Consider the following 27,954-nt stretch of genomic DNA (forward strand, 5'->3'; position numbering starts at 1 on the left):
GCTGGCTGTTAAAGGGACGGCGGGAGGTTTCCTCCTCCCCTCCCCGGGCGGGGCACGCCAAAGCCGGGCCCCCCCCCTCCTCCTCCTCCTCCTCCTTCTTCTCCTCCTCCTCCTCCTCCTTTCTCCGAGCCCTCTTTCCCCCTCCGCCCCGGCGGGAGCGGGAGAAACGGCGGCGCCGCCTCCCGCCCGCTCCCACCGCCCCTTCGGGGCTCCCGCTCCTCGGGGGGCGCAAAGGGAAGGGATGGGGGGGACCCTCTTTACCCGGACCCACCGAGGTGAATCCCCCCGGGGGTGGTCTCCCGACCCCCGTTCCCTTTCTCTGGGTCCTCTCCCGGGCTCCCCTTTTTCCCTTCCCATCACCAGGTGAGCCCCGACGGCGCGGCCGCAGCGCCCCGACGGCACCTACCCCGCGGCTCCCCCGGCGCCGCCGCTGCCTCCCTGCCCGCGGCCCGGCTCCGTTCGTGGGGCGCCATCTAGCGGCCCCCGCCGCGCTCCGCCCCCGCCGTCGGGGCTCGGAAAGGGCCTGGGGGGGGGGGGAAGAGGACGGGAGGGGGGACCGGGAGGAGAAGGAGGGGACGCAGGGGAGTGGGGGGGGGGGACACACACCCGTGGCTCCTCCCCGTGCAGGTGCGCGGCCGCCCCGACGGGGCGTCCCGTGGTGGCGGCGGGGCTGGGTTTTGGGGAGGAGGGTGGAGGGTGGTTGTTGTTTTTTTTTATTAAGCACCCCCCCCCGTGCTACCCCGCTGTCCCCCCCCCCCCGCCACCTCCGGTGCTGCCTTGGAAGGAAGGGTGGCCCCCGGTGGGACACCTCGACGTGACCCCCCCCTCCGCCTTCTTCTTCCTTTCTCAGGGGCGCCCCGCAAGGAAAAGCCGTCGGGGGGGTGCCGGGGTGTGGAGGGGGGCTCAGCCGGCCCTGATTTGCCGCTGATGGAGGGGGGGAGCACGAAGGGGGGGGGCACAGCCCTGGCGCCCAGATGTGCGGCAGCAGCGGTGGCGGCTTGGGGTGGGCCGGGGGGGCTGCGGCGGGGCGGGGAGAGGAGGAGCGGGGGGAGGGAGGGGGCAACACCCTCACCTCGTGTCGTCCCCCCCCCGCCTCCTTCCGCACCGAAATATCTGCTTGCTGGGCCGGGGGGGGGGGGCGCAGCCCGGCTGCCCCCGACCGCAGGCGCTGCCTCTCGCTTCGCTCTTTCGCTTCTCCTTTCTCACGGCCGCAGCCGCTTGCGCAAGCCCCGGGGCCGCAGCTTCCACGGCCGCGGCACCTCCAGGGGGGCTGGGGGCACCCCACCGCCAGGGCTGGGTGCCCCCAGCATCGGCCACCCCCCCCTCCCCGATTTTGGGGGTCTCCCCCCTGGGCTCTTGGGGAGCAGGAGCTGGCGCTGGGGCCCCGCAGTGGTGGCCTCGGCGCTGTCCCCAGCGCGAATTTGGTGCTCGGGGACGAATTTGGGGACGGGCACTGCCACGCGTGTGGCTGCTCCCCAAAAACGCCCTCGGGGGGTCAGCATCACCGGCAGCTCGGCCACGGGCACCCACGGAGCCGGGACGCCCCGCTCGGGCTGGGGCCACCACCCCGGGACCTGGGCACGGGGGCACGGCCCGAGGGGACCCTGCAGCGGGCACGGCGCAGGGGAGGACCCCGCACCCCAAATCCCTCCCCGGTCCCCATCCTGGGCTCGCACCGCCAGGATGCTGGGAGCGGGACGAAGGCGAACAAACGTCGGTGCAGAGCCGGGGTTTAATCTCAGCTCCCCGGGCACTAATTTCCCTCTTTTTTTTTTTTTTTTCTTTTTTTACTTTTTTTTTCCTTTTTTTTTTTTCCTTTTTTTTTTTTTTTCCTGTTCAATTAACGGCTGGAAGTGTTTCAGGTTCTGGCAGGGAGCTCTGGACGTCGCTGTGAGCGATGGCTCCCGCGGGCTCCGTCCGGGTAATTTACGGGGCTGAGCTGCATAAATCACGGCAGCCCAGCGGCTCCCAGACAGCTCCCCCCCCGGGGGCCGGCCGGGACCCAGGGCTGCCCCAGCTACCTGCTGAGTGATGCTGAGCCCCCGGGGCACAAACCCGGAGCAGGGAGCGCGGAACCTGCAACCTCCCCACCCTCTGCGCCTCCTCACCCATCGCCCAGGGGCTGGGGCAGGTGGGGAGTGAGGAGGGGGGGGGGGCGCACTGAAGGACCCCTCCTGTCCCCCCGGCCGCATCCTTGCACGAGTGGCTGCGGGAGGAGGCAGCGCGGGCGCCCAGGAGCGCGCAGGAAAAGGGGCATTTTCGCCTCAATGTGCTGAGCAGATTGGAAACAGCTCTGCTGAAGTCATTGGCTCTGTTGGGAGGTCTGCGCTGGAGTGTCTCCCGCCCCGTGCCCCCTCCCCACGATCAATCACGGCGCAGCAAATTAGCCCAGATGCTGGGAGATTCGGTTCAAATCCAGCTGTGGTTTGGATCGCGCTCGCATGCCTGGCTTCATGTGGGACCTGGGCTTTTGGACAGGATACAGCCCCCCGGTCTCCGCAGGGCCCTGTTTCCCAGCGCAGCCTCTCCCCGAAGCCCACACACATGTGTTCCATTAGGGCGCCTTGGCCAGCCGGGCCGCATCCGGCACCGCCAGGAGCCTGGAGCCCCCGCTGGCAGCTCGCACTTCATTTCGCCGGCGGTGCCGGGGGCACGGCAGCCCCCCCTGCGTGGCCCCCGCCTGGCCCTGGCCCTCGTAGGGGGGCTGAGAGAACCCCCCCGGCATCGCCAGGCTGAGGCCGGGAAACTCGTGACAGTGATGAGCAGCTCCCAGTGGTGGAGCTGAGGGTTTGGGGCTGCCTCGTGGCCGAGCCGAGCCCCACCAGGTGCTCCTAACGTGCCCGGTGCACCCCAAAAGCATGGGATCTTTATTTCTGGGGGCAGGAAGGGCAGAGCCACAGCACCCTAATTGTGGGGTGCCTCTGTGGGGTGGGGTGATGCTCGTTGGGGCAATAGGATCCTTTTTTTTCTGGGGTGATGCTGGGATAAACACGGGGCCCCATCCCTGCAAGGTGATGGCTCAGTGGGATCCCTTCCTTGTGGGGTGCTGCGAAATGGGGCAATGGGATCCTGGCCCTGCAGGGTGACCCTCAGGAGCCCTTCGCTGTGGGGTGATGCTCAGCAAGGTGATGGGACCCCCTTCCTTTTGGGGTGATGTTCCATGGGGCAGTAGGACACATTGTGGGGTGATGCTTAGCGGGGTAATGGGATCCCCTTCCCTTTGGGGCAATGCTCAGTGGGGTGATGGGACCCCGTCCATTTGGGGTGATGATCCGAGGAGCAGTAGGATACATTGCGGGGTGATGGGACCCCTTCCTTTTGGGGTTATGCTCCATGGGGCAGCAGGACACATTGTGGGGTGATGCTTGGCAGGGCAATGGGACCCTTTCCGTTTAGGGTGATGCTCAGCGAGCTGAAGGGACCCCTTTATTTTGGGGAGATGCTCTGTGGGATATAGTAGGATGCATTGTGGGGGCGATGTCCAGCAAAGTGATGGGACCCTTTCCTTTTGGGGCGATGCTCCATGGGGCAGTCGGAACACCTTGTAGGGCGATGCTCAAGGCGGTGAGGACCCCTTCTCGTGCCAGGCCCCCTCCTTTTTACCACAATGACGCACTTTGGGGTGTCCCCCCCCCTTACCAGCTCCCCACGCGCTGTGCACCGCGGGCCCCCCGTGCGCCCCTATCCATGGGGAGCGCCCCCGACGGGACCGTGGTGGTTATAGGGCGCGGGGGGGGGAACAAAACCTACAAAGCCCACGAGATGGCAGCAACGTGCCACGCTCCGGGATGCCCCCCCCCGCCACCAACACCCCCCTCGGGGACATTTTGGGGGGGGGGGACAAGACTTCATCCCCCACCCCGCTCCTTCCCACGGGCGCACGGAGCGCGCGTCGGGGGACCGTGGGCTGGAGTGGGGTGTGGGGGGGTGCGGGGGAAAAATGCGGCCCCCCCCCGGTCCCGGAGGGGGTGGCGGTGCTCCGGGGGAGGCGCTGCGCAGCCGGTGCCGGTGGGCCGGCCCCGGTGCTGACTAATCCCGGGGCTGAGTCACGGCTGCGGCGGGGAGCGCTGCGGCAGCGGCGCCTCCAAACCGGAGAGCCCCGACGGGGCGGGCGCTGCTGCTCCCATCCCCGACGGGGGGGGGGAATTAAAAAAATAAAAAGGGAGGGGGGCACACGCACTGTGGGGGTCCCTAATTTATAGGAGAGAGGGTTCCGGGGGGGGGGGGGGGTTGAGGAGGGTTTTTGGGGGATGTGAAGCCGCTGAATGGATTGCGGAGGAGGGGAGCGGGAGGGAGGGGGGGCTGTTTGGGGGTGTAAGCGGGGGAGGTGGGTTTGTTTTTTTTTTTTTATTTTTTTTTTTATTTTGGGGGGGGGTCGTGGCAGCGTGCGGCCCTGCGCAGCGGCGGCTGCTGCTGTCAATGACAACGCCGCTGTTGCCGTGGCGACCGCTATGATGCTCCGCCAGAGCACAGTGAGGTCAGAAGGCTCCGGCAGGAATCGGGGGGGGGGCAGGGGGACGGGATAAAGAAGGGGGGGGCCCCGTCCTGGGGAGCCACCGGGGAAAAGTCCTACACACCCCAAAACCGCCCCACCGTGTCCCCACCCGGCTGTAGGCTCAGCCTGGGGGAAGTTTAGGACGTGTGTGGGGTGTGTGGGGGGGTGGAATTGGGGATGTGAAGCCCCAGCCTGTCCAATCGTGGCCCCCCCCTCAAAAAATAAAATGTTTTTGGGGTGTTCAGCCCCGTTGGGAACGTGCACCGTGCTCCCTGCGAGGCTGGTGAAGGGGGGGGTCAGGGTAACAGCGTGCTGCAGTGGGGCAGCTTTTGGGGGGGTAGGGAAATCTAAACGACCCCCCCCAAAAAAAAACAAACCACAAACACTTTGTGCTGCCCCAGCCTCCTGCAGGGCATGGGACTGGCACCCATGGGTGCTCACAGCCCCCCCCCCCAGGCCCTGCGGGGGGCTCACGGTGGGGGCAGCCGGGACAGTGGGGTGGGTGCTGCCAGGGCTTTATTTTGGGTGGGTTTGGGCACCCCCCTCCAAGACCCTCCGGGGGGGGGTGGGCACCCCTGGGCCTTGTGCACCCCCCCTTTACCCCAAACGGCAGCCCCACACATCGCCAGCAGCAGGGCTGGGGGGGGGGCACCATTGGAGGGGGGGGGCTGAGAGATGGGGTCGGGGAGGGGGGGGTGACACCCATTGGGGTGCTGGACCCCCCCGGAGGGGCGCACAGCCCCCCCCAGGCTGCAGGAGGAGGGATGGGGAAGATGGATGGGGGGGGTCCCTATAGGACCCAATCCCCCCCCTTCTCCCCAAACCCACCTGCGGGCTGCTACCTTCCTCCTCCTCCTCCTCCTCCTCGCCCCCCCCAGCCCCCTGCCCCCCCCCCTGCCCCCCCCGGGCCGATATAAATAGTAGCGTCTTCCCGTTCCCTAAATTTCCTCGCTGACGTAGCGCTCACGTCATTGTGTAGGTTGCTGCTTTTCTATGAATGAGCCCGAGATCCCCGTTACTACGAGCCCGACCCTATAAAAGCCCCGCGCTCTGCGGACAGCGCAGCACCGCCACCGCCACCGGGCCGGGATGCTCCGGGACCAGGGGGGGGGGTTTTAGGGAGGGGGGGGGGGTGAGGTAAGGAAGAGGCAGGGATGGACCCCCCCAAACCCCCCCCAACACCCTCCAGGTAAGCAGGGACCGAGCCCGGGGGGGGTTTGGGGGGGGGAGCGCAGGGAAAAGGGGGGCGCAGGGAGCTGCACCTGCCCGTCGGGGGGTTGTGGGGTGGGGATGGGGGGGGTAAAAGGGATAAGGGGGGTGTAGGGGGGGTGTCAGGGTCCTGGGGGGGGGGTGTCCGGTGCTGGGGGGGGGCTCTGCGGCTGGCGGGGGGGGGCGCGGGGCCGCCTGGCGCAGCCCCACGTGCGGCGGGGGCGGGGCGCGGGGGCGGGCGCTGTGCGCGGAGCCGCCCCGGGGGGGCGCACGGAGAGGAGGAGGGGAGGGAGGGGGGGGGACCCGGCCGCTTCTTTCCCCCCCCCTCCATTAAACCCCCGTCCAGCTTTGCAGTGTGTGTGTGTGTGTGTGTGTGTGTGTGTCCTCCCCCCCCCGCCTCGTGCTGCGGGTGCCCCCCCATTTTTTCCCCACCCCCTCCCCCTCTCTCCGCAGCGCGCCCCGACGGGGCCCCCTCCAAACCCCACTCCCCATCCCCTTTTTCCACCCCTCCCCACGGCCTTATCCCCCGTTTAACCCCCTCCCCAGCGGGTCGTTCGGCTTCCCCCCCCCACAAACAGCTCGGGCGCTTTCACCCCGGCCGTCGGAGGAGCCTGGAGACCCCCCCCCGTCGAGGAAAGCCCGAGTCAGCGCATCGGCACCTTGGCTCTAGACTGCTTACTGCTGCGTACGGCCGGGCCAGTAACAGTCTACAGTCATGGCTACTGAAGCATGACCCTCGGCACCGCCACCGTCGGGGCACGGGGGGGGGGGGGGGACACACGGGGGAGACACGGAGAGACCCCCCCGGGGGGGTTTCTTTAGGGTTGGGGGCAGCCGGGAGCTGTCCCGAGTGCTGAGCCGTCGGGGCGGCCCTTGGAGCTCCGCGCCGCCGAGGGATGGGGTTGGTTAATTTATTGTTAATTATTATTGTTATTAATTATTTTTTTAAGGGGGGGTGGCACCGGCTGGGAGGGGGTGTCCCGGTGCCCGTTTGACCCCCACTTTCTCTTTCCCCCCTCCGCAGACACCGAGCTCCCCCCCCAAACCCCCCAAACACAGGCGGACGCCCCCCGCTGCAGCCCAGGTAGGGGTGGGCCCGACCCCACGAGCGGGGCGGACACGCGTGGGGCCGGCGGGAGGGCGCTGGGAATTTGGGGCGGGGGTCTTGGGGGGGGGAAGGATGCTACCCAGGACCCCCCCACACTTTTTTTTCCTCCCCACCCCGCGGCGTGGGCCGGGCGCGCTCGCCTGGTCGGCGTCTCCAAGGCACCGGCTGAATCCCCCTCCCTCCCCGACCCTATAACCCCTCCCACGACCCTATAACCCCCCCCCACGACCCTATAACCGCCCCCCCCCGACCCCACAACGCCCCCCGACGTCGCTCGGGCGACCGTGGCTTTAGATTGTTACTGTGCTGCTGGGGGGGTAACAGTCTACAGCCATGGTCGCCGGGCCCGGCGCACTCGCAGCGCGGCAGCAGCGGCCCCCCAAAACCCCCCTCCCGACCCCATAACCCAGCCCCCGACCCCATAACTCCCCCCCCTGCCGACCTCCCGGGGCTCGGGGGTCCCGTGGGGGCTGTGTGGGGGGGGTCCCGTCGGGCACAGCCCGCCCCCCGCGGCAGTAGGAGCTCACATGCAGGGTGCAGCTCGCCGCACATCAACTCTTACTGTTCGGGGGGGCGGGCGCGGAGCGGCTCCTCCTGGGCACCGGGAACGGCGGAGACCCCCCCCCCAAAAAAAAAAATCCCCCCAACCCCTTCCCCAAACCCCCCAAATTCCCTTTTTCCCCCCCTCACCTGTCCGGCCGCCGCGGGGAGATCGGGGATCCCCCCCCCGCCATCCAGCGTCCCCCCCGACGGCACCGGGAGATGGAGCCGGGGGGGGAAAGGGGATGGAGAGGGGGTCTTGAAGGGGGGGGGGGGGGCGGAGGTTTGGGGGGGTCCTGGAGGTTTTTTGGGGTCCAGGAGTTGTGGGGGGGGTCCCCAGGAGTGGAGTGTGGCCCAGTACTGCGGGGACTGAGCGTGGCCGGGGATAAGGGGGGGGGGGTTCCAGGGGGGGGAATTGGGGACGCGCCCCCCTCCCCATACAGGGGCTCTGCAGGTTGAGGTTCCCCAATGGCATCCCAAAAAAAAGAAACCCCAAAAGGGGAAGGTGGTGGTGAGGGGGGGACCCTGCGCTTCCACCCTGATTGGGGTTTGGGGGGGTTTGGGGGGGTTTGCCCCCCCCCCCCAGCCCGCAGCGGGGTGCCCCGTGTCCCCAAAAACCTCCCCTGGCCACTGCGGGATCCCTCCTTGCGGGTGCTGGGGGTGGGGGCACCGCCACGTCCATGGCCCCATAGAATTTGGGGCCCAAAACCCAAAGCAGGACCCCAGGTGAGGGGGCAGAGGGCTGGGACCATGGCCCCCTTGGTCCCCTCTGTCCCTTTTGTCCCCCGGTGCTGCTGTCACCCCCCAGGCCGAGGTCCCCCCTCACCCCTCGGCCTCAGATTTTCTTCCAGAGCACGTCCCAAACACCGCGGAGCTCCGCCGTCACCCCGCAGCACGGCCCCGAGCTGTCCCTACATCGGGACGGCGCCGTGGACCCCACAGAAATCCCACCCTACGGCGGCTGGGGGCACGGCCTGCACGGGGTAAGGCCGACCCCAAGGAACCCACGGCCGAGGATTTGGGATTTTTCTGCCTCCGCGCTGCAGGTGGGATCCTTGCCGGGCTGGGATTTCTCCACGGAGAGCGCGCGGCCCTAAAAAAAAACAGCTTTAGGGTTGACGGCCGTGCCGTGACCCGCTCCCGGCTGGGTGTGGGGGCGCATAGGGGGGGTGCTGCCCCCAAAAAGCAGCGTGGTGGCCGCTGTCCCCCCCCCTCGGCTGTGATTCAGCCGCGTTTCTCCCGGCCCGGCGTGGGTTTCCATGGAAAACTTCCACCGAAAACAAGCGGGGAAGGAGCTGCAGCAGCAGTGACTCAGCCACAACTGGAAGCTTCTGCGGGTGAGGTGGGGAGGGATTGGGGTGGGGGGGATCTTCCCACCCCCCCCGCGTCCCGTTTGGGTAACAGGGTCCTTGGGGGGAGCCATGGGGAACTCGCTCAGGGGGTGGCAGTGTTGTGGTGGCACCGGGAGAAGCTCAAAGGGACATTAGGGGGGGGAAATGTCCCCCTGCTGAGACCCCGGTGTCCCCAGAGCCACCTCGTGCCCCAGGGCGGTGTCACCACCCGCCCCAAACGCGGTTTTGGGGGAAAAAATGCTCAACTCGCCGTTTGTTTCCTTCCCCGCAGGGCCCAGGAACCGCAGCGGGACACGAAAGGTGCACGGAGGGGGCTGGGGGCTGAGCTGCGTGGAGAAAAAGCGGCCCCCACCCCGCAGGGAGCCGCTGCCCTCCCTCAGCGCCCGCACGCACCTCGGCTCTCCCCGGGGTTATTTTTTTCTCCAAGCTCCGGCAGAGGACACCTGAAAAAACGACGTTTGTCAAGCCCCGGGAGCAGGGGGCCGGTGCTGCAGCCCCCCAAAAAGCCTCCCCCATCCCTCCGAGCCCACCTCAACGTCCCCGTGGGAGCTGCCCGAAAGCCACGGGCCCCTTGCTGCCCGCTCGCCGCGCACCCTCGGGTCCTTCCCCGGCCCTAAACGGCCCCAAATTGCAGCGCTGCCTCCTCGGGGGAGGCGCAGGGCGAGCGGCTGCGGGGCCGCAGTGCGGGCAGCAACCGCTGCAGCGCCTCCTCCTCCGCACCGTGCCGCCCCGGAGAGCTCTGCAATAATTAAAGCCGCTCACGGCGGGGTTGGCCGGGCACAGTAGGGCCGGGGGATGAAGGCCCCGCTGCTTCCATCGCTCAGGAAGGGGCTAAAAGGGCAGCAGGGAGAGATCTGCCTCTCCCCGCAGCCGTTTGCCCGCTCCTTCAGTCCCTGCGGGGCAAAAAGCTGCGAAATCCTGCCCTAAACAGGCCCTGAGGCGGTGGATGTGGGGTGAGGGGCACCCCAAAGCCTCGCACCACCCCTGCAGAGCTCCGTGAGGCAGCAACGGAGCCCCCCCTGCACCTTTCAGGTCTCCTGATGCCATCTGTGGTGCGTGAAGTGGCGGCAAACCAGAAAGCAAACCCCACACGAGCTCAAGCTGCTCGCTTCTGCTTGGTTGGCTTTACCCCGCAGCGGTTCCCAGGGCTGTTTGCAGCTGGCTGAGCACTGGGACAGTTTCTGTCGCCTCATCCGCACCCCACAGCCAGCCCCGGGGAGCACCAGGAGCACACGGAGCCGAGCAGGAACCTCCTGCCCCAGCCAGCACCGCCGTGCCCACACCATTCTGCACAAAAAAAAGGGAAAACAGCCCCAAAACAGCAACCCTGAGGGCAAATGAAGCTGTTTCATCAGCTGCCTCTCTTTTATCAAGCAGGTTGCGGGGCACCACGGAGGAAAGGAGCCGGCAGCGAGGCCCTGCTGTGGGCACGGGCTCAGGAGAGCCAAGCAGGACGCCTACAAACAGAGCAATAACAGCAGATTTCGGTGTGAAAACAGCAAAGCCAGAAACGTAGCAATGGCGTTTTTTTTTTCCTCCTTCGAGGCATTCTGCATAGAAGATATGACAGAGCTCTCAGTTCACACCAGCTGAACCAGCACTGAACTTTAATTCCAACGAGGCAAACGCTCACCAGCCCCTGCGCTGCCAGAGAGGAGCTTTATCCACACCCAGCCCACCCGAAAGCTGCTTTAATATCTTTTGCACGGGACGTTCAGAACACAAATGCTTGGAATATAAAGCCACCAGGGCCGCGTGCTCTGCAGCCGCTCGATTCCTTTGGCTGAGCTGAGGCTGGGTTTCGGAGCAGCCGTTCCCAACCCGGAGAGCCCCCGGTACACACCCATACCCCCTCGTGTCCTCAACCCCCGTGTCACCATAGCCAAGAGTGACAAAAGGGGGTAACGAAGAGCTGACACCGCGCTCCTTTGCGATATGAGCACGGAGAGGTGGCGAGGACCCCTCTAACCCCAATGGAGCGTGGGGAAATACAGCGAGCTGCGTGCACCCGGCTGCAGCCCCGTTTATTCCCAGGCGCTGCCATCACACAGCTCCAGCCCCCGGCATCTCAGTCTCCCCCTGCCCCGCACGGAATCGCCCCAAGAAGTCCAGGTAGGCTTTCTTCTGCGGCGCACCCACGGGGACGAAGTGTCCGCCGGGGTGTGTGAGGACGACGGGCTCCACGAAGCTCCGCGCCAGCTCCATGCTGAGAGGGGCGGCGATGACGGCGTCGGCCTCTCCCACCACGTGCAGCGTGGGCAGGGCGATGGGCTCCCGGTAGAAGTGGCCGTGGGCCGGGGAGCGGCTGACGAAGCCGGCCACCAGCACGGCGAAAGCCACGGGGAAGCGGGGGTCGCCCCGGGCCCTCAAGGCGCACACCATAGCGGCCAGCGCCGCGCCTTGGCTGAAGCCCAGCAGCCCGTCGAAAGGCCCCAGCTTCACCATCGCTTCCTCCACGGCTCTCAGCGCCTCAGCCAGCCCCGCGGGCTCCTCAGCCGCCTCAGCCGCCTCAAAGGCGCCGGGCCTGGAGAACCACCAGCCGCGGGGGGGGTCGCCGCCATCACCGTCGTCTTCCTCGCCGCCTCCCGGCACCAGGTGAGGGGCGTCGAAGGTCACGAGCTCGGCGCGGCCCCTCAGGGCTTTGCGTAGAGCCCCGGTGCGCTGGTGGAAGCGGCGCCCGCTCTGGCGGTAGCCGTGCAGCGCCAGCAGCCGCAGCGGCCGCTCCGCCTCCAACATGGCGCCCGGCCGCCCGCCGGAAGAGGAGAGCCGAACTTCCGGCCGCTCCGTGCTTCCCGCCGAAAAGCCGCCAGCTGATTGGCTGAGCCTCCCCCCTGCTCCCTCCCCCCCCACACCACCGCCGCCTTCCTCCCGCCCGCGGGCGCCCCCTAGCGGGGGGAGGCCGCGGAGACAAAATGGCGGCGGGAGGGCGGGCATGGAGTGGGGGGGCCTCGACGGCCGCTCCACGGAGACACCCCGCGGGGGGGCGAGGGCCGCGCTCGGCTCCATCCCCGTCCATCACGGGGCTGCCCCCGGGGATGTTCCCCACGAGCCGGTGCAGCCCTGCTGGCGTTCAGTCCCTTTGGGGCTGTGTCCCCGCCACGTCCCCATAAGCATCAGTGGGGCCAGTGGGGTCCTGCGTCCCCTCAGCGCCATCCGTGGGGGCGAGGGGCGTGGGGGGCTTCACCTGGGGGAGAGAAATGGGGTGAGGAGGGGATGGAGCCAGCGGGTGGCGCCTGTGGCACACGGTGTCCCCTCCGTCCCATAGGGGGACACGGGGGGGACACCACCGCCACCCGTGGGGGTCCCACCTGGGGTTTGCGGCCGGGGGGCTGCGGGGTGCCGTGGTTCGCCGTCCACGGCCCCAAGGACTGGCTGGCGTAGAAGTCCATGGGGTACGTCGGCTGCCACTCCACGTCCCCAAGAGCCACCGCCGCCTGCGAGGGGACACGGGGCTGAGCGTGGTGGTGGGGAGGGGGGTGAGGGGGTGACAGGGGGTGTTTGGGGGGTGTCTGATCCCACCCCAAAATGGGCTGGGGGTCGCTCACCTCGTAGGGAGTCAGCAGCGGCTTGCTGAAGGCTTCCCCCCAGTCGATGGAGAGCCGGGGACAGGCTATCTGCACCCACCTGCACGGCAAACGGGGGAAAAAACGTGACATTTTGGGGAAAATAACCCAAAAAAAGCCCCAGGTGGGGACACATCGAGAGCTGCCCCCCTCCATCCTCTTGCCCCACAGCCAAGAGATGCCGCGGGGTTTGGGGGCACCAGGAGGAGCCCTCGGGGACACTAAACGAGGGCCAGGGGCTAAATTCAGCCCCGTGCCATGCTCCTGAGGCAGTTTCGGGGCTTTCTGAAGGGAACAAACAGGGCCCGGCCGGGCTGGGGACACCCCTTGAGGCCGGCAGCACTCACGCGTCCACGCTGGGGAAGAGCTGCAGCTTGCTGGGGAAGATCTCGGACAGCAGCACCCGCACGAAGGGGCGGCCCAGGGCACGCAGACGAGACTCCAGGTGCTGCAGGAGGGGGGAAAAAAAAAGCACCGGGGGGGAGATTTAAAGGATCAGGAGAGCCTCGTCCGACCCCAAATCCCCAGCACGTCAGGAAAGCACCAGGCAAGCCCCAAAGCTCTGCCCCGTGGGGCCCGGCTGCGTGTGACGAGGCCGCGGCTCCTTCTCGCTCTCCCCGGCGCGTGCCTCAGCCTAATGAAGTAATTAGCGCTCAATGACAACAATCTGTTCTCGTTAGCGGCCACCGGCCCCGGGACGCCCGCCTGCTGCAAGGCTGGAGGCTGCGGGTGGATGTGAAGCCCCCCGTACCCCCCCCACCCCATTACCTGTGGGCACTTTGCCCCCCCCGACCCCCCCAACTCCAGCTTCAACATTTTGATTTTTTGCTCTCCTGGCCCGGCCAAGCGAAGCCGCTCAGGAGTTCATCCAATTAACAGCAAAGCAGGGAATTAATTGCCCAGCCGCTCCTCCAGGGGGGTCTCCGCGGCCGGCTCCCCCCCCCCGACGAGGGGCACGGTTAACGAGCCCTGGGTCAACCTCCCTCGTCTGCTGCTAATTGCCCTGCTTCGGGGCGGATCGATGGCAGCGAGGGAGGTCGAGGTGGCCCGACTGTGCCCGTGTGTCCCCAGGGTGCTGGAGCAGCAAGGAGGGGACCCCGTGGGTACCTGCAGGATGCGGGGGGAGCCCTGGCGCCCCAGGGTGCCCAGGATGAGCCCCCAGCAGCGGGCGCGGGCGGCGGCGCGGACGGCGTCCTGCCGGGCGCTGCGCATGCGCTCGTGGCCGTAGTGCTCCTGCGAGAAGACCTTGCTGTAGGGATCGTACCTGCGGAGCACACCCGGGCTCAGCCCCAACTGGACGGGTTGATGTGCAGCCCGGCTGCCCCTCCTAATTAGTGCTAATTAGCTCCCGAAACCACGCAGGGCCCGGATGGTTCGTTAGGGTGCGGCGATGGGGCGCAACGGGGTTGGGGCCACGCTCCCATCGCAGCCCCCAGCGCACGGTCCGGGCTCTGCTCCCTTTTTCCCCCAAACCTGGCTCATCAATTATGAAGATATCTTTGATTTGTCGCTTTGTTTGACGAGGAGAATTTTAATCAAAATCCCACTCGGGGTTCGGCAGCTTCCCCAGCGCCATAAACCTGACGCGCGCCTCCCGTCAGTAACAAACGACCTGCTCAGAAATTCAGATCCCGCCAAATGGGCCCAGCCTTGCGCTCTTGATATTTCATCTGCTTTTCAGCAGCCTCATCATCACGCTTTATGGCCTCTGCCTGCAGCAGCCGGGGAGTTTAATGGCTGCGCCTCCAAGAGCTTTCACAGGTACTTGTCAAAATGTTTATATTCAGCCCGAGTAAATGGCTGGCGTTCATCTCACCCAGCGTGGCTCCCCTCTGCCCCACGGGGACCTCTCCGGGGAGGGCGGTGGGGACGGCACCCACCCCTCGCCCACCCGTGGGTGCTGGGGGGGTCCCCACGGGTGCCCCTACCTGTACGCGGGTATCCCCGGGTTGGCGATCATGACGGACTCCAGGTGGAAGCGGCCGTCACCCAAATACCTGCAGGAGAGGAGGGGGAGCTGCAGGAGGTGCGAGACGGCAGCACCGGGACACCCATTCCCCAGTCTGTGGGGTGTGGGGGTGCTGGGCGGGCAGGGACGGCCGCTTACGGGGCGAAAAGGGGCACCCACGGAGAGGCAGAAGCAGAGCCCGGGTGCTGCTCCGTCTCTCCGGCTGGTTACAGACATTGCTGCTTCCATTTCTAATCGGATTTCGAGTCAGCAATTACATTTCAAAGCCTTTCATTCAGCTGCCCTAATGGAGTGAGGGCTCGGAAAATGAATTCAGACGTAAAACTTGACTAGATTTTGCCCTTAATTGGAGAATGACATTTTGGAAGATCAAAGCTAATTTGTCTGCAAAAGTTAGCCCCAGAGACGGGCTGAAGAAGAAAATAATAAATGTGGGGAGGACGCAGGTACGCCGGCCACCGGCACCTGGAACCCGGCGCAGCTCCACCGCAGCAGGACGGACCCCGTCTGATGCCAGCCCCGTGTCCCAGCCCGCTCGTGTCCCCCTTGGGGACAGCAGCCAGGCCCTGCCTGGCCCCCAGGTCCCCGCACGGGGCGAAGCCGGAGCCCTGCAGCCGCTGGGTGAGATGGGGCTCGCCCCCCGCAGCCGGGCTCCCCCCAAGGGTGGGGTCCTGGTATTTATTTATTCCGCGGCGCGCGGTATTCACAGTACATTAAGCATTTCCATTACCTAAAATAATTAGGTGATAGGAAGCGAAGTGCTCCCTCTAATTTGCTGTCCTTAAATAAAATTAATGTTGCCGTGATGTTGGGCCCCGGCCATTTGTCTTTTCCAATTATCCGCCCGCCCTTCCATCTATTATCTATTCTGATATACGACTCAATTATTTCGGCCGCGCTGCGAGCAGACACCGCTCGGAGCAGCGCTGGGAGAGCCGGAGGGGCACGGCCCAGCCCACGAGCACCCACCCTGGCCAAGCTCTCCCCAAAAATACCGAGCCTGGGGAGAGCACCCCTGGTTTTGGGGAAGGTGTAGGGATGGGACTGGGGACGGGGGTGCTGTGCGCGGTTCCTGGAGCTGTGCCATGCTGCAGGGTCCTTGGGGACCATCAGTGACGGTGTCCTTGGGGACCCCGGGTACTCACACGATGGCATCCGTGTCCTGTGGCAGCCGGGGCGAGGTGCAGCCCAGGATCTCTCCGGGGGACAGCGGCTTGCACTGGGGCACGCACACCCGGTACTGCGGGCGCAGCTCCTGCGCGGCCGCCTGTGGAGACATGGGGTCAGCAAGCGGGGACCAGCCGGGTGACAGACCCCAAATTCACACCGAGTGTGCTCAAAGCTGGTGGTCCCCATGTTTCTGGGGACCCTCGGGGCACCCCAACCCCAACGTGCCAGCCCGAAAGGTTTGGGCACACGGCAGCGGCGGAGGGGAGCCGGTCAGCTCCGAGAGGGCACCGGCCTCGCGGAGTGGAGCTGCTCGGAGGGGCTCAGCCAACATATCAATTAGAAACCGAGGGAAAAAGCTTAACGCTTCAACGGCCCCGTGTTTGGATAGACGTGGCTCAAGAGGCTCATTCATCTCCGGCTGCCCTGCCCAGCCGAGGAGCAGGCAGCCGGAGCTGCCGGAGCTTCCCCCGCCGCTGCCGGCACTGCATCAAAATGCCAAGCGCTCCGCCGCCTGCCCTGACATTTACAGAGCAGCTCCCGGGGGAGCCGGGGAGGGGGGTGCCGCCATGAAACATTGATCAGAGTTATTATAAAGTACTCGATCCGGGCTGCGGAGGCAGCTCGGAGCCGGCCGGCGGCTCACCTGCACGGCCGACACGAATTGGATGGTGCTGACGAGGGCCAGGGAGGCGCCCGGGGCGAAGTTGAAGCGCAGGGTCTCGAGGAAATGGGACGTGTCGATCTTGATGTCCACGAAGACGTAGAGCATCTTCAGGCCCTGCGTGGCGTCGATGGGAACTGGGAAAAGATGGAAATGATGGAAAAGATGGAAAAGATGGAAAAGGGGAGGGTGAGGAGGGGCCGGGTGGGCTCCCCAGCCCCCTGCGCCGCTGGCACCCCGGGCTGGGGGGGGAGCACCCAGCTCGTTTCTCTCCGGATAACGGCAGCCCGGGGGGATCAATGAGCACAAATCTAATTACCCCCGGTGCTAAGAAGCCTGTGTCACCGCGATTAAGTGAATAATTAAAGTACACAGAGTCCGCATCGATCCGCAGCTCCGCGCTCACTTCCCATTTGGGTGCTCTTCACCTGATCACAATTAAGTGCAAATTACTCCCTCCTGCGGGGGCCCGGGGGGGGGGGACGGGGAAGGCGGCTCCGTGCCACCGGGACGTGGCCCCACGAAGACCCGCGGGGCTCCCTCGGGGGTGGCTGCACCGAGAGCATTGTGGGCAGCCCGACAGGGGCCCCTCAGCGTGGTTAATTCCCTGCCAGCAGGCTGCAAATTGGACCCTTTAAATTCCCCATTCCAGTGGTGGTAAAGCACCTAGTGCTGATATTTATCACCGACGTGGCTTTCGGGCCACAGTTCTCAACCGGGCAGTCAGTATTTCACAGGGAGCCCGGAGCCATCCTTCAAACCCTTTTACACAGCCCCATAAAACCTCCCCCTGCCCCTGCCTGCGCTCGGAGGGCCGCGAGGTGCCGGCAGCGCGGCGGCGGAGCCCAGCCCGACGCTCTGCACGGCAATTCCGCCGATCCACCTTAAAACCCGGAGCGTCTTATTGTTATTTTTGGGCTGATTCCATCCTGGGTGGACTTCAAAGTTAGCAGCATCTGGGACAGCAGCGCAGTTTCCATGGCAACTGGATCCAGAGTACCGTCCGCCTGGGGAGCACGCAGCCTCCTCCTCCTCCCTTCCCCTTCCAGCCAGCGCTGCACCCGCGAAGCCGCCTTCCCCGGCCCCTTCCCCGGCCCCTTCCCTGCCCCTTTCCCAGCCCCGGCCCCATTTGTGGCTCCTGGTTGAGCCTGGGGCACGGGGCTGCGATTTGGGCACCGCTGCAGCCAAGCAGGATGGAGCCGGGCGCTGCGGCACGGCGGGAGGGAAGTGGCTGCGCACTCTGTGCCGCTCCCAAAATCCTGCCTGCGGGCACAGACCCAGCGTGCCCAGCCCTGGCCAACGCAGGCAGAGGAGCTGGAGGACAAAAATCCCTTTGGAGAGGGGTCAGAGCCCCAGGCTGAGTCTCCAAGCCTGGTGTTTAGCATGGCCGGGCACCAGCTCGGCGTGGCCATGCGCTTTCACCCAGGCGCGATGCCACCGGTGGTGGCACAGCCTCACTGTCCCCACTGCCTCGACCACGAGCGGGCACAGCCCCCGCGCTCCCCGGGGCCAAACGTCACCTACTGAGGCAGCTGTGGCCGTAGTGCACCAAGAAGTCAGCGCCCAGGGCCCGCGCCGTGTAGTCGTCCACGCAGCAGGCGCCGTAGGTCACGTCGCCCATCACCACCGCCTCCGCCTCCGTGAACCTGCGGGGAGGCACAGCGGTGAGGGTGGCACCCCGATGGCACCGGCACGGCCCGCGTCCTCCCCTCCCCGTGCCAGGGTCCCCGTCCCCAGCCCGGCTCGGTCCCCGCGGTGCCACGTGGCAGCACCCGGGGGTCCCCGCGCTGCCGCGGAGCCCCTCGCCGTGCTCCGATGAGGACGAGCGCTTGGCTACTCTCCGAGATGTCAACATGATTAAACTGGAGAGCGGTAATCCGCCTCTTCAATTGGGTAAAGCTGTTTGCAATTCAGCGGATTATCCGCTCGTCAAATAAGACGCTGCCAGCTTCCTAATGCGGCGAGAGGGGAAGGAGCAGGGGGAGACCCGGCGCGGCGCAGTGTCACCGCTCCGGGGACCGGAGCCACCAGGATGGGCTTGGAGCCACCCCGGCACCCCGAGCTGTGCCAGCACCACGGGAGAGGTGGCAGAGGTGGCATCCCGTGCCCGGCTGCATCCCCAGTGGGTGCCAGCTCGGAAAAGACGGGTGCCGGGTGCGCTCGGGGAGCAGCTGGTGCTTGGGTGGCACTTGGAGAGGGGTGGCAGGGAGCGAGCTGGCACCGTCACCCGTCACCCGTGCCTGGCATCGCCGCCCCAGCCACCCGCGTGCCGAGAGAGAAAGCTGGGGGCTCTCGCGTGATTTAAAGAAGCCACCTCCGTGGGTAGTTTATGGCACCGTTTCGGGGGATTATTAGCTTGGCCGCGTGCCCGGGGAGCCGCCGCGGTGGTTTAATTATGAAAGCAGGTATCACAGTGACAAAGCCCCGCGCCTGGAGGGGCGGCTTAAACCCGATGCTAATTCCTTATTTACACCGACGGCCGGGCTCTAGCTTGGTCCTGGGCACCCCCTGCTCCTGCTCGGTGGCTTCTTACGAGGGCGACCCCGGTGCCAACAGGGGCTCGGGGCCGGCAGAGGTGGGGGCCCCAGCGCAGCGTCACCCCCCTGTCGGTGCTGGCTGGGGGCCAGGGTCCCGCGCGCGCTCCTCCCCGAGCGCCAGGCAGGGAGCGTTACGTCGGCGGCAAGAATAGAAATGGTGGGCAGAGCTGGGCAGATGGCAGAAGGTGGGGAAATGGCGCAGCGTGCTGGATATTAACAGCTCCGGCCCCTCGTCAGCCCCCCGGCGAGGGGGACAGGGCAGCCGGAGCAACCCCACCGAGGGGACGGAGCCGCTGTCACCCCTCAAATCCTGCAGGAATCGGGCGCCACCAGCACTCCCTCCAGCACCCCAGGGGCTGGGGACAGCGGGAGGATGGACCTGAGCCCGTCAGCACCCGAAATCCCTCCCCAAAACGGCTGGGAGGACGACGGCTGCACTGCCCCTACGGCGGTGCCACGGGGCTGGGGGCTGCCGGCGAAGCATCGAGAAAGCTCTCCCCCACCCCACCCCACCCCACCCCATCCCATCCCATCCCCCCCCCGAGCCCCCAGCCCCCTTCTCTAATGAGAGGTGATGAGACGTACGTGAATCAGACTCCACACATCTCAGCAAAAGTGGAAAATTATTCAGCTCCTTAAGATTCAGGACGGGGAGGTCTGACTCAGAGCGGCAGCCAGCGCCGCTTAATTTTTTATAGATTAAAATGTATGCAAATTGGCCCGAACCCCAGAGAAAGTCCCTGGGGGTGAAGAGCGAGAAAGTGAAATAGCAACAGCGGAGGGAGGGGACGGGGGACGGGGGGGGGCAGAGCCTGGCGGAGGCGCCCGGTGCCCCTGCCCGGTGCGCTGGGCTCGGCACGCGGCTCCTCGGGGAGGGGGCTGAGCCCCTCGCGACGCAGGGAGATGTCCTGCTCCAGGAGCTTGGATAGGGACGTGGGACGGACCCAGGATGATGCTGGGGAGGTGGGAAGGGTGCAGGGAGCCCCAGGGTGCTGGGGGGGGGACATGGGGACAGCACGTGCCGGGGTGACCCGCGCCGGCTGGGCTGGAGCGGAGCGGCTGCGATCTCTGGAGACGAATCAAAGGCGAGCGCGGGGGCCTCCCCTTGATGTTTTAATCAGTTCGGTGTCGCCGGAGCCTTTCATCAAACTACAGAGGAAGGGAACGGCAATTAGCAGCCACCTGCCTGTCACGGGGGCCGGCAAGCCACTCGCCCACCGGCCCCGGACCCGGGTGGCTGCGTCCTCGTGGGTGCCCTCGTGGCCCCTGGCGGGGTCCCGGTGGTGCGTCAGGACGCGGTGACAGGGGCTGTCCCCAGCCAGCACCGAGCCGCTGGCTCCAGCTGGGAGCTCATGAATATTGAAGACTAGGGGAGGTTATTCATCTTTTCCGTCCCGCAAACCCCCGTTCATTCTGAAAAACAGCCCGGCCTTAGCATTTTTCTCATCTCCCCTAATTCATTATCTCCTCCTTTAAACAGATGGCGCCCGAAATCCCATTTATAAAGTGCCACGCTCAGCACTGGCAGGATGCGTGCCCGAGGCTGGGTCCCGGCTCCTGGCAATGGGAGTGCACCCGGCCCCCTGACCCTGCTCTCCCACAGCCAGCACAGGACGGAGGTGACAACAACCCAGGGACAAGCGTGGGGACCCCGTCCCCTCCGCCACCAGCCTCGGCTTCATCCCGCCTCATTTTACCAGCAAAACTTTCCCACCTCCAGGGCCAGCAGCCCCCAGCACGGGGCAGGCGGTCCCCAGCATCCCCTGATGGTTCCCAGCCCCCCCAGCAGATAAATTAGGATGTTTGCTGCCGGCGGCAGCGCGGGGCCCCTGGCACCTTGTGAGCGATGCCGCGCTGACCCGCAGCCCATCAATCTGGGAGGGGACCCGGCCACGGCGCATCCATCTCGCCCAGCCACGCTCCAGCAGCCCCGGGTGGAAAAGAAACCGAGAGGACCAGGCTGGGAGCCCCCCGTCCTGGCATTTCGGGGTTTATAGGGACGCTGCAGCACCCATGGGTGCCCGTGTCCTGCAGGGGATGGGGACGCGGGCTCCCATCCCAGCTCTCCGCTGTCCCGGGGCACGGAGCGCAGCCCCGGCCCTGAACAAAGCGTTTAATTAGCGGAGAAGCCCATCACCGAGCCACATTACCGGGCTCCCAACTTCATTAGCGCGGGAAGGCTGCGCATAATTAAAATAATGAGTTTGCAATTTTACTGCAAACGGCTCTGGAAGAGCACCGCTGCAGCTGGGCAATTACCAACCGCCCGCGCACGCGGCCCCGCCGAGCGCCCAAAGTGGGTCAGGCCGGCGAGGTGTGCGTGTCCCCGGGGTCCCCAACAGCCAGGTCCCCCTCCCGGTCCCATCCCACATAGGGACGTGGCTGGTCCCTGCCCTACCAGGGAGCCTGCGTCCCGAGGAGCACCCCAGCTTCATGTTTTGGTGGCCTGGAGGCTGGGAAAACCCCAAAATGAGACAAAGCAAGGTCCCCGAGCAGGGTGGTGGCAAGGCCACCGTGGTTTCCTGCGCCCCGTTGGTGCCTGTCCGCACTGTGGCAGCTTCCCCGTGGCCGTGCCATGCGGGTACCCCTCTGTGCCAGCTCCATGGGGACTTGGGGACACGGGACAGGCACCACAGCGGGGTGACATTGGCACAGCCCGGCCCCGAGGAGGTGGCAGCCCCGTGCGCAGCCCCTGCCCCATCCTCCCTACCGCCTGGGCGAGGCTTTAAACGTCTCCACTCAAGTGCAAACCTCATTCTCCCTAATGATGCCGCCGTGCACTTAATGAGGGTGATTAAACCCCCCTGCGCACCGCGGCTCCTGCCGAAAGGACGAAGGGAGAGGAGAGGGCAATGAGACGGCGGCCGTGGCTGGATTCTGCGCTGCGCTGACACCCCCGGAGGCTCCTTTTGGGGCTTTTTGGCGATGCCACCAGCTTTGTCACCTTGCTCGGTGCCACGCCGCAGAGCCGCCTGGCCGGGGCACCCGGTGCCCCCGTGCTGGCACCCGCCGGGAGGGGACAGCACGTGCAGCACCCAGGGGCTCCTCCGTCCTCGCTATCTCCGCCGCCGGCTGCAGCGGGGCTTTTCAAGCCGTGCCAGCGCTGCCGGCTGCTCCGGGCACCCCGACCAGGATAAGGCCCCAGGGTTTGGGATTGGGGGAATGGGGGGGGGGCAGAACCGTGCCAAGAGCGCTCGCCCGGCCCCGCGCCACCCCTGATTAGCAGGAGCTGCTCGCCCTGCCGCCGGGCGGGGAGACAGAGGGATTAGCAGCTGCGGAACCTGACAGCCGACTTTATTAACAAGGAATCAAAAGCCCAGCTGAGAGCCCAGCTGATCCGCCTGCTCCAGCCCCGGCAGGGCGGGGGGGTGGTGGAAATAAGGGGTCTGCTCCCACAGACCCCCCCCACATCAATCCTAAGCCCTCGGTGCACGGTGCACCGCTGCCGCCTCCCCGGCACGGTGGGCTGGGGGCTGCCCCCAACTCCCCAGCTGCTGTCCAGGCTCTCCCCACGCGCATCTCCCCCTCCTGCCGCCCCCCACGTGTGTGTGTGTCCCCCCCCTTTTGGCACGAGCTCCCCTCCGCCGAATTGCATCAGCTGCCAGAAACGGAGCCAATTTGGACGTCGCCGCCGGAGCGTCGTGATGTGGCTCCGGCAGCCCACGGGCAGCAGCGAGACCCCCGCCCCGCTGCCCCCCCCCCCAAATCCCACTCGGAGATAACGCCAACCCTATTAACGCTAATTAACGGGCCCTCACGCCGCTCGATGCTGTCAGTGTCTCTATTTCAAAGGCTCCACGCCAAGCACCCGACGCCTTTCCATGACGCTCCGGCTTCAGCCACGCGCACCGGTGCTGGGGTGTGTGGGGTGGGCACGGAGTGGGGACCCCAACCCCCAGCCCCCTGCCCTTATCCCCAGCATCCTCCTCAAAAGGGAGAGGACGGACCCATAGGGCGCCTGCCCGAGACACCCGTGCTCTGGCAGAGCCAGGCTACACCCTTGCTCTCATCCCTCCCCGAATATTTGCGCATTGTGCCAAAAGCAGCTCCAGCAGCAGGGAGAAATATTCGGGGGAGCGGCATCCAGGAACGGCTCCGGCTGGGCAGCGGCGCTGCGGGATGGGCACCGCTGTCCCCACGCTGTGCTAGATGCCACCTGGGGCCAGCAGCACCCGGAGCCTGTTGTCCCCAGCCTCGCCGATTCCCATCACGTCGCTCCTGGGCGCGCGGGGCCACCGGGCGCAGCGGCCGTGATTCCACATTAATGCCCGCGATGAATAGCAACAGCAGGAGGAGGCAGGCTCTAACGAGGCCACCCGCCTCACCCACAGCAATTTAACCCCGTCCCAAGAGCGTGGGGACATGGGGACGGGGCTGGGCTCGCCCCCGACCCCGCACCCTCCGGCACCACGCTGTCACCCGCTGTCCCCAACGCGGAGACCCCGGGCGCTGGGACATCCCTGGGTGCCTCAGGGCAGAGGCAAGGGCAGGATCCGAGCACCCCGAGCAGGGAAGGCGAGGCGAGGAGGAGGCCGTTGGGGATGCTGCACCCCGGGAAGTGGGGCTTAAGGTTTCATTCAGATGAAAGAGCCCCTTAATCCGCCGCCTTTGAAGTCGGAGACATGAAAGCGGCTGGGTGCCAAAGCTGGAGAGGAGGCAGCGCCGCTTAAAGGGACAGGCCCACGCGGTGCCGCCCGCCCCCCCGCGTCCCTTCGGTCCCCCCGCAATCACCCCCCCGCATCCCACGTCCCTCCCGTCCCCCGCACCCGTCCCCTGCGCCCCACGCTCGCCTCCTGCCCGCTCCCACCGTAACGTGGGGCTGTGGCAGCTCTCCATCCCCCCCCGGGGGACGTGGTGACAAAGCTGGGACACGTCCCATGACAAAGCCAAAGCCGGGACATGTGTCCTGTGACAGCCACAGTGGGGTGAGGGGTGGGACAAGGCAGGTGACAAGATTTCGGACCGTTTCTGCTCAGTTCCTGAACCCACAACGCCGAGCGCCTCGGACCGCCTTTATTCTCACCTCCTGCTTTATTCTCACCTCCCAGGGAAAAAAAAAAAATCAGGAGGTCCCCTCCTGCGGGGACACGGCCTCCGGGCTGTCACCTCTGCACCAGCACCGCATGGAGCTGAGATCCTGGGGGACAGGGACAGGTCCCTGCCACCCACAGCCAGGGGACATCACCAAAAGGGCACCGAGGGCACCCTGCCGTGCTCGTGCCGGAGAGGTCACGGCCACCCCGAGGCTCCCCATGCACACAGCAGGGATGTGTGAAGCCAGAAGGGACCTCGGGGCGCAGGGAGGGTGGCGTGGCCGCGCCGTCCCTGTCCCCAAAGATTCGGGAGGCTGCGGCGGAGGTGGGAGCCCCCGCGCCCTCCCCGGGGCACGCAGCTGGCTCTTACCGCTCGATGATGTCTGCGATGGTGCAGGCGAACATCAGGAGCCCCTCCGGCATCTGCAGGGCCACTGGAAAAGAAAAAACACCAGCAGGGATCAGCCCCCGGCAGGACCTCACCCCTGTGGGCTCCCCAAAAAAAACAGAGAAATTGGGCAAAAGGGCGGTGGAGTGGCACAGACCCCCGAGGCCCCGCGCCCACCCTGAGCTCGCTTCTCGCCCCTTTTTGAACCCGCTGACACCTCCGGTCCGCCCGGCTTCCCGCGGTAACAAGCTCGAGGTTTTAATTACGTGCCGCGCGGGGAAAAGGCGCTTTCCTTCTGTTTATTTTAAACCCGCTCCTCATCATGCCAACGTGCGGCCCCGCTGCAAGGAAGAGGGAATAATCATCCCCTAGGCAGCCTCCCCGCAGCCCTCACAACTCCGCAGCCCTCTCTCACGTCCCCCCCTTTTGGTCGGCTCTTTTCCAGCTAAAGGCTCTGACTCCGTTTCATCTCCCGTCGTACCGAAAGCTCTTCGAAACCTTTGATCGTCCTGGCGGCCCTTCCCCACCCCTCCCTTCCCCTCGCTGCCTCGCTCCCCGTTTTGAGAGGGTGGCCGGCGACGCAGGCGGCTTTGTGCGTAGCAGGCGTTTATTCCTAGCCGGGCGATGTTTCCCGTTTTTGTTCTCTCCGAACAATCCCTCTGCCTCGTGCACAGCCGGCCAGGAACTCAGCCTCTCGCTTGGGTGCCCGGCCCTATTAATCCCCTTGGCATTTCGCCCCCCGAGCCGTTTGATATCCCGGTCATTTTTACCCAAACGGCCTCTGCAAATCCCTTGCCGACAGAGATCCCCAGGCTGCCGAGCCCAAACCCGGTGGCAAACGCGGAGCTATTTAAAGCCCTGCCCCAAATCGGGTTAATCTCACCCCAGTTCCAACCCGTGGGGCACTGGGAAAGCTCCGGGGGGGGGCTCTGCCAGTCGGAGGCTGGTGCCCCCAGTATCCCCAGCCCACCCAGGACCATTTAGGGCTGCCTCCCACCAGCTTTTGGAGGGCACAGCCTTACGGGGCAGTGCTGGAGGTCCAAAATCAGTAGGGTCAGGGGACGGTGATGCTGTTGGGGTGCCAAAACCGGGCATGACCCCACTACAGGGCCCCCCACCCATCACCTCCCTGCACCCCAGGATGCTCCCAGCTCCTCCAACAGCTTCGCCCTCGCCGGAGAGGGAGCTGGGCGGCTTCCCAGGGGCACGGCGAGGACAGGGATGGGGACAAGGGGGTGACACGGTGGCTCCCAGCCCCGCGCAGGGCAGGGCTGGCACCAACCCCGCGTTCCCCCAGCAACGCGGCCCCGGTTGGGCTCAGCACAGGCGGCTTTTGAAAATCCCAGCATGGCTGGCTGGCTGATGGGCTCCGCTCCCAGCTCCGCGGACTAAATCCCAACCGCATATTTACATTTAATTAGGAGGTGCCAACAAGCAGCAAAACGCGGCAGCGGGAGCCGCGGGAGCTGTGGCAACGAGGCCGGGAAGCCCGGCCCTATACCCAGAGCTGTGGGGACGGCCACCGTGCCACGAGGGACATGGGGACACGGTGACACCCAGCAGCTTTTTGGCAGCTGGCGAGGCTCCCCAGAGGACGCGGTGCTTGAAAAAAGCAAGGATGAAGGTGGCACGGGGTGAGGGAGGACCCCCAGCACCCCTTCGGGGGCCACCACGGAGTGTCCCCACCCACCGTGGGCCACGGCCACCCCCTGGGATTTGGGAGCGAGGATGAGGCCGGGGCTCAGCGCCGTGCCGGGGAGGCGTGGGGAGAGCATCGCAGAGCTGGCCGGCGGCCCAGCCACGTCTGCGGAGCTGACAGCTCTGCGCAGCTCCACCTGTCCTGTCCGATGTGATTACAGCGCGGCCATACAGGTCAATTAACCCGGCACACGGCACGGGCGGCCCCACCAAGCACCAGCACGAGGGGCTGCCCCGGCACCGTGGGTCCCCAGGGGGTGTCCTGTCCTGTCCCGTCTTCTCCAATCTATCCCAGCCCATCCATCCTGTTCTGTCCCATCCTGTCCCATCCCATCCCATCTCATCCGTCCCATCCCATCCCATCCATCCTGTTCTGTTCCATCCCGTCCCATCCCAACCTGGTCCCATCCATCCCAACCTAACCCATCCCGTCCCATTCATCCCATCCCATCTCACCCCATCCATCCTGTCCTGCCCCAAACCATCTCATCCATCCCATCTATCCCATCCCATCCATCCCACCCTGTTCCATCCTATCCCATCCCATCTATCCCATCCTATCCATCTTGTCCCGTCCCATCCCATCCATCCTGTCCTGTCCCAACCCATCCCATCCATCCTGTCCTGTCTTGTTCCAACCCATCCCATCCATCCTGTTCTGTCCTGTTCCATCCCATCCATCCTGTTGTCCCAACCCATCTCATCCATCCCATCTCATCCATCCCGCCCCATCCCATCCATCTTGTCCTGTTCCACCCCATCCCATCCTTCCTGTCCTATTACATCCCATCGCATCTCATCCATCCTGCCCTGTTCCAACCCATCCCATCCATCCCATCCCATCTCATTTCATCCATCCTGCCCTGTTCCATCTTGACCCATCCCATTCCATCCGTCCTGTCCCAACCTGTCCATCCCAACCCATCCGATCCCATCCCACCCCACCCCATCCCCGCTCACCCTTCTTGGCCCCCGCCTGCCGGATCCTCCAGACAGTTTTGGGGATCTCGAAGTTGTAGTTGGCGGGCAGGGCCCCCGCCGCCTCCCGCAGCTCGGGGTCACCCAGCAGCTCCTCAGGGACCTGCGTCGCTGCCCGCCGCGCTCTGCCTGCGGGAAGGGAACGGGGGCTGGCACCACATCCCGGGGGGGGGGGACACCGGGACACCCCCGGGGCTGTGTCCAAGCTCCCGTTAGTGCCCAGCTTCCAGCCTAACTCACCCATTTAATTATTTTTTTTTTATTTTTTGGGGGGGGCACCTTTACACCCCCAAAGCTCCCCCGTACCCGGTACCGCCCACCCGACGGCAACCCAACCGAGCCCATCCCGTACCGGGGAGCCCCCTTCTCACCCTTTTTTCCCCCCCAACCCCCCCGGTACCGGCAGCAGCCGCCGCCCCCGCAGCTCGACGGAGTCAGAGCGCGGCGGGGGAGTGACAGCACGGGATTATTCACCGCAAACAGCCCCGGCGAGCGTCACCCGGCACCGGCACCGTGAGCCACCGACCCCTCCGCACTGCCCACGGCACAGCCGGGTGTGTGTGCGTGTAGGGGGGGTGGGGGGGGGTACCGGCACCCCAAAAATACCCCAAAAACACCCGGAGAGCGGCAGCACCGGGGGGGGGGGTCCCGATTTTAGCGACCCCACGTGCGCGCCCTCGGGGCTCTGCGCCCCGGAGCCGAGCCCGGGGGCGGCTGCCGGGACCGGGACGGCTGCGCCCGGTCCCCCCCCGGTCCCCCCCGTCCAGTTCAGCCCCGTTTGGTCCAGTTCAGCCCCGTTTGACCCCGTTTGACCCCGTTTGACCCCGTCCCGCCCCGTCCCACCTGCGCCAGCCGCCGGCCGCGTGGCCGCGCACCGGAGGCGCCCCGGGGCCGCCATGGACGGGGGGGGGGGCGGAGGAGGAGGAGGAGGAGGAGGAGGAGGAAAAGGAGGGGGGAGGAAGGCGGTGGCAGGCAAAGGCAGCCGAGCCCCGAGCGGGCCAGGCCAGAGCAGCCGCCGGCCGCCGCATCGAGCCCGGCAGAGCGCACGGCCGGGCCCCGACGGGGCGGGATGGGACGGGAGGAAAAAAAGGGAGACGGCGACCCCCCCCCGTGCCCAGAACCGTCCCCTTTCCTCCTCCTCTTTCTCCTCTTCCTCCTCTTTCTTCTTCTTCTCCGGGCTGGCCCCGTGGTTCCGCCGTTTTGCCGGGGTTTCTCGCCCCCCCGGGGTACCGGGTGTCCGCTCCCGGGACCGG

The 27,954-nt window shown here is 66.1% G+C and overlaps 2 protein-coding genes across 2 annotated transcripts; both read right to left on the reverse strand.

Annotated features, from left to right (window-relative positions):
- Positions 1–10,294: 10,294 nt before the first annotated feature.
- On the reverse strand, positions 10,295–11,757 carry OVCA2 (OVCA2 serine hydrolase domain containing). The gene has a single exon (XM_027472133.3). It carries the CDS (start codon positions 11,708–11,710, stop codon positions 10,748–10,750), a length of 963 nt encoding a protein of 320 aa, XP_027327934.3. The 5' UTR covers positions 11,711–11,757; the 3' UTR covers positions 10,295–10,747.
- On the reverse strand, positions 11,752–27,774 carry DPH1 (diphthamide biosynthesis 1). Its single transcript, XM_072025979.1, has 12 exons — positions 27,545–27,774; positions 26,684–26,830; positions 24,008–24,071; positions 17,592–17,713; positions 16,050–16,204; positions 15,382–15,503; positions 14,196–14,264; positions 13,375–13,531; positions 12,615–12,715; positions 12,250–12,328; positions 12,013–12,138; positions 11,752–11,888 (listed from the first exon to the last, which is right to left on the reverse strand). Exons 1-12 carry the CDS (start codon positions 27,597–27,599, stop codon positions 11,775–11,777), a joined length of 1,311 nt encoding a protein of 436 aa, XP_071882080.1. The 5' UTR covers positions 27,600–27,774; the 3' UTR covers positions 11,752–11,774.
- Positions 27,775–27,954: the final 180 nt, after the last annotated feature.

The sequence above is a fragment of the Anas platyrhynchos genome, chromosome 20, assembly GCF_047663525.1.
Source record: "Anas platyrhynchos isolate ZD024472 breed Pekin duck chromosome 20, IASCAAS_PekinDuck_T2T, whole genome shotgun sequence".
Classification (NCBI taxonomy): domain Eukaryota; kingdom Metazoa; phylum Chordata; class Aves; order Anseriformes; family Anatidae; genus Anas; species Anas platyrhynchos.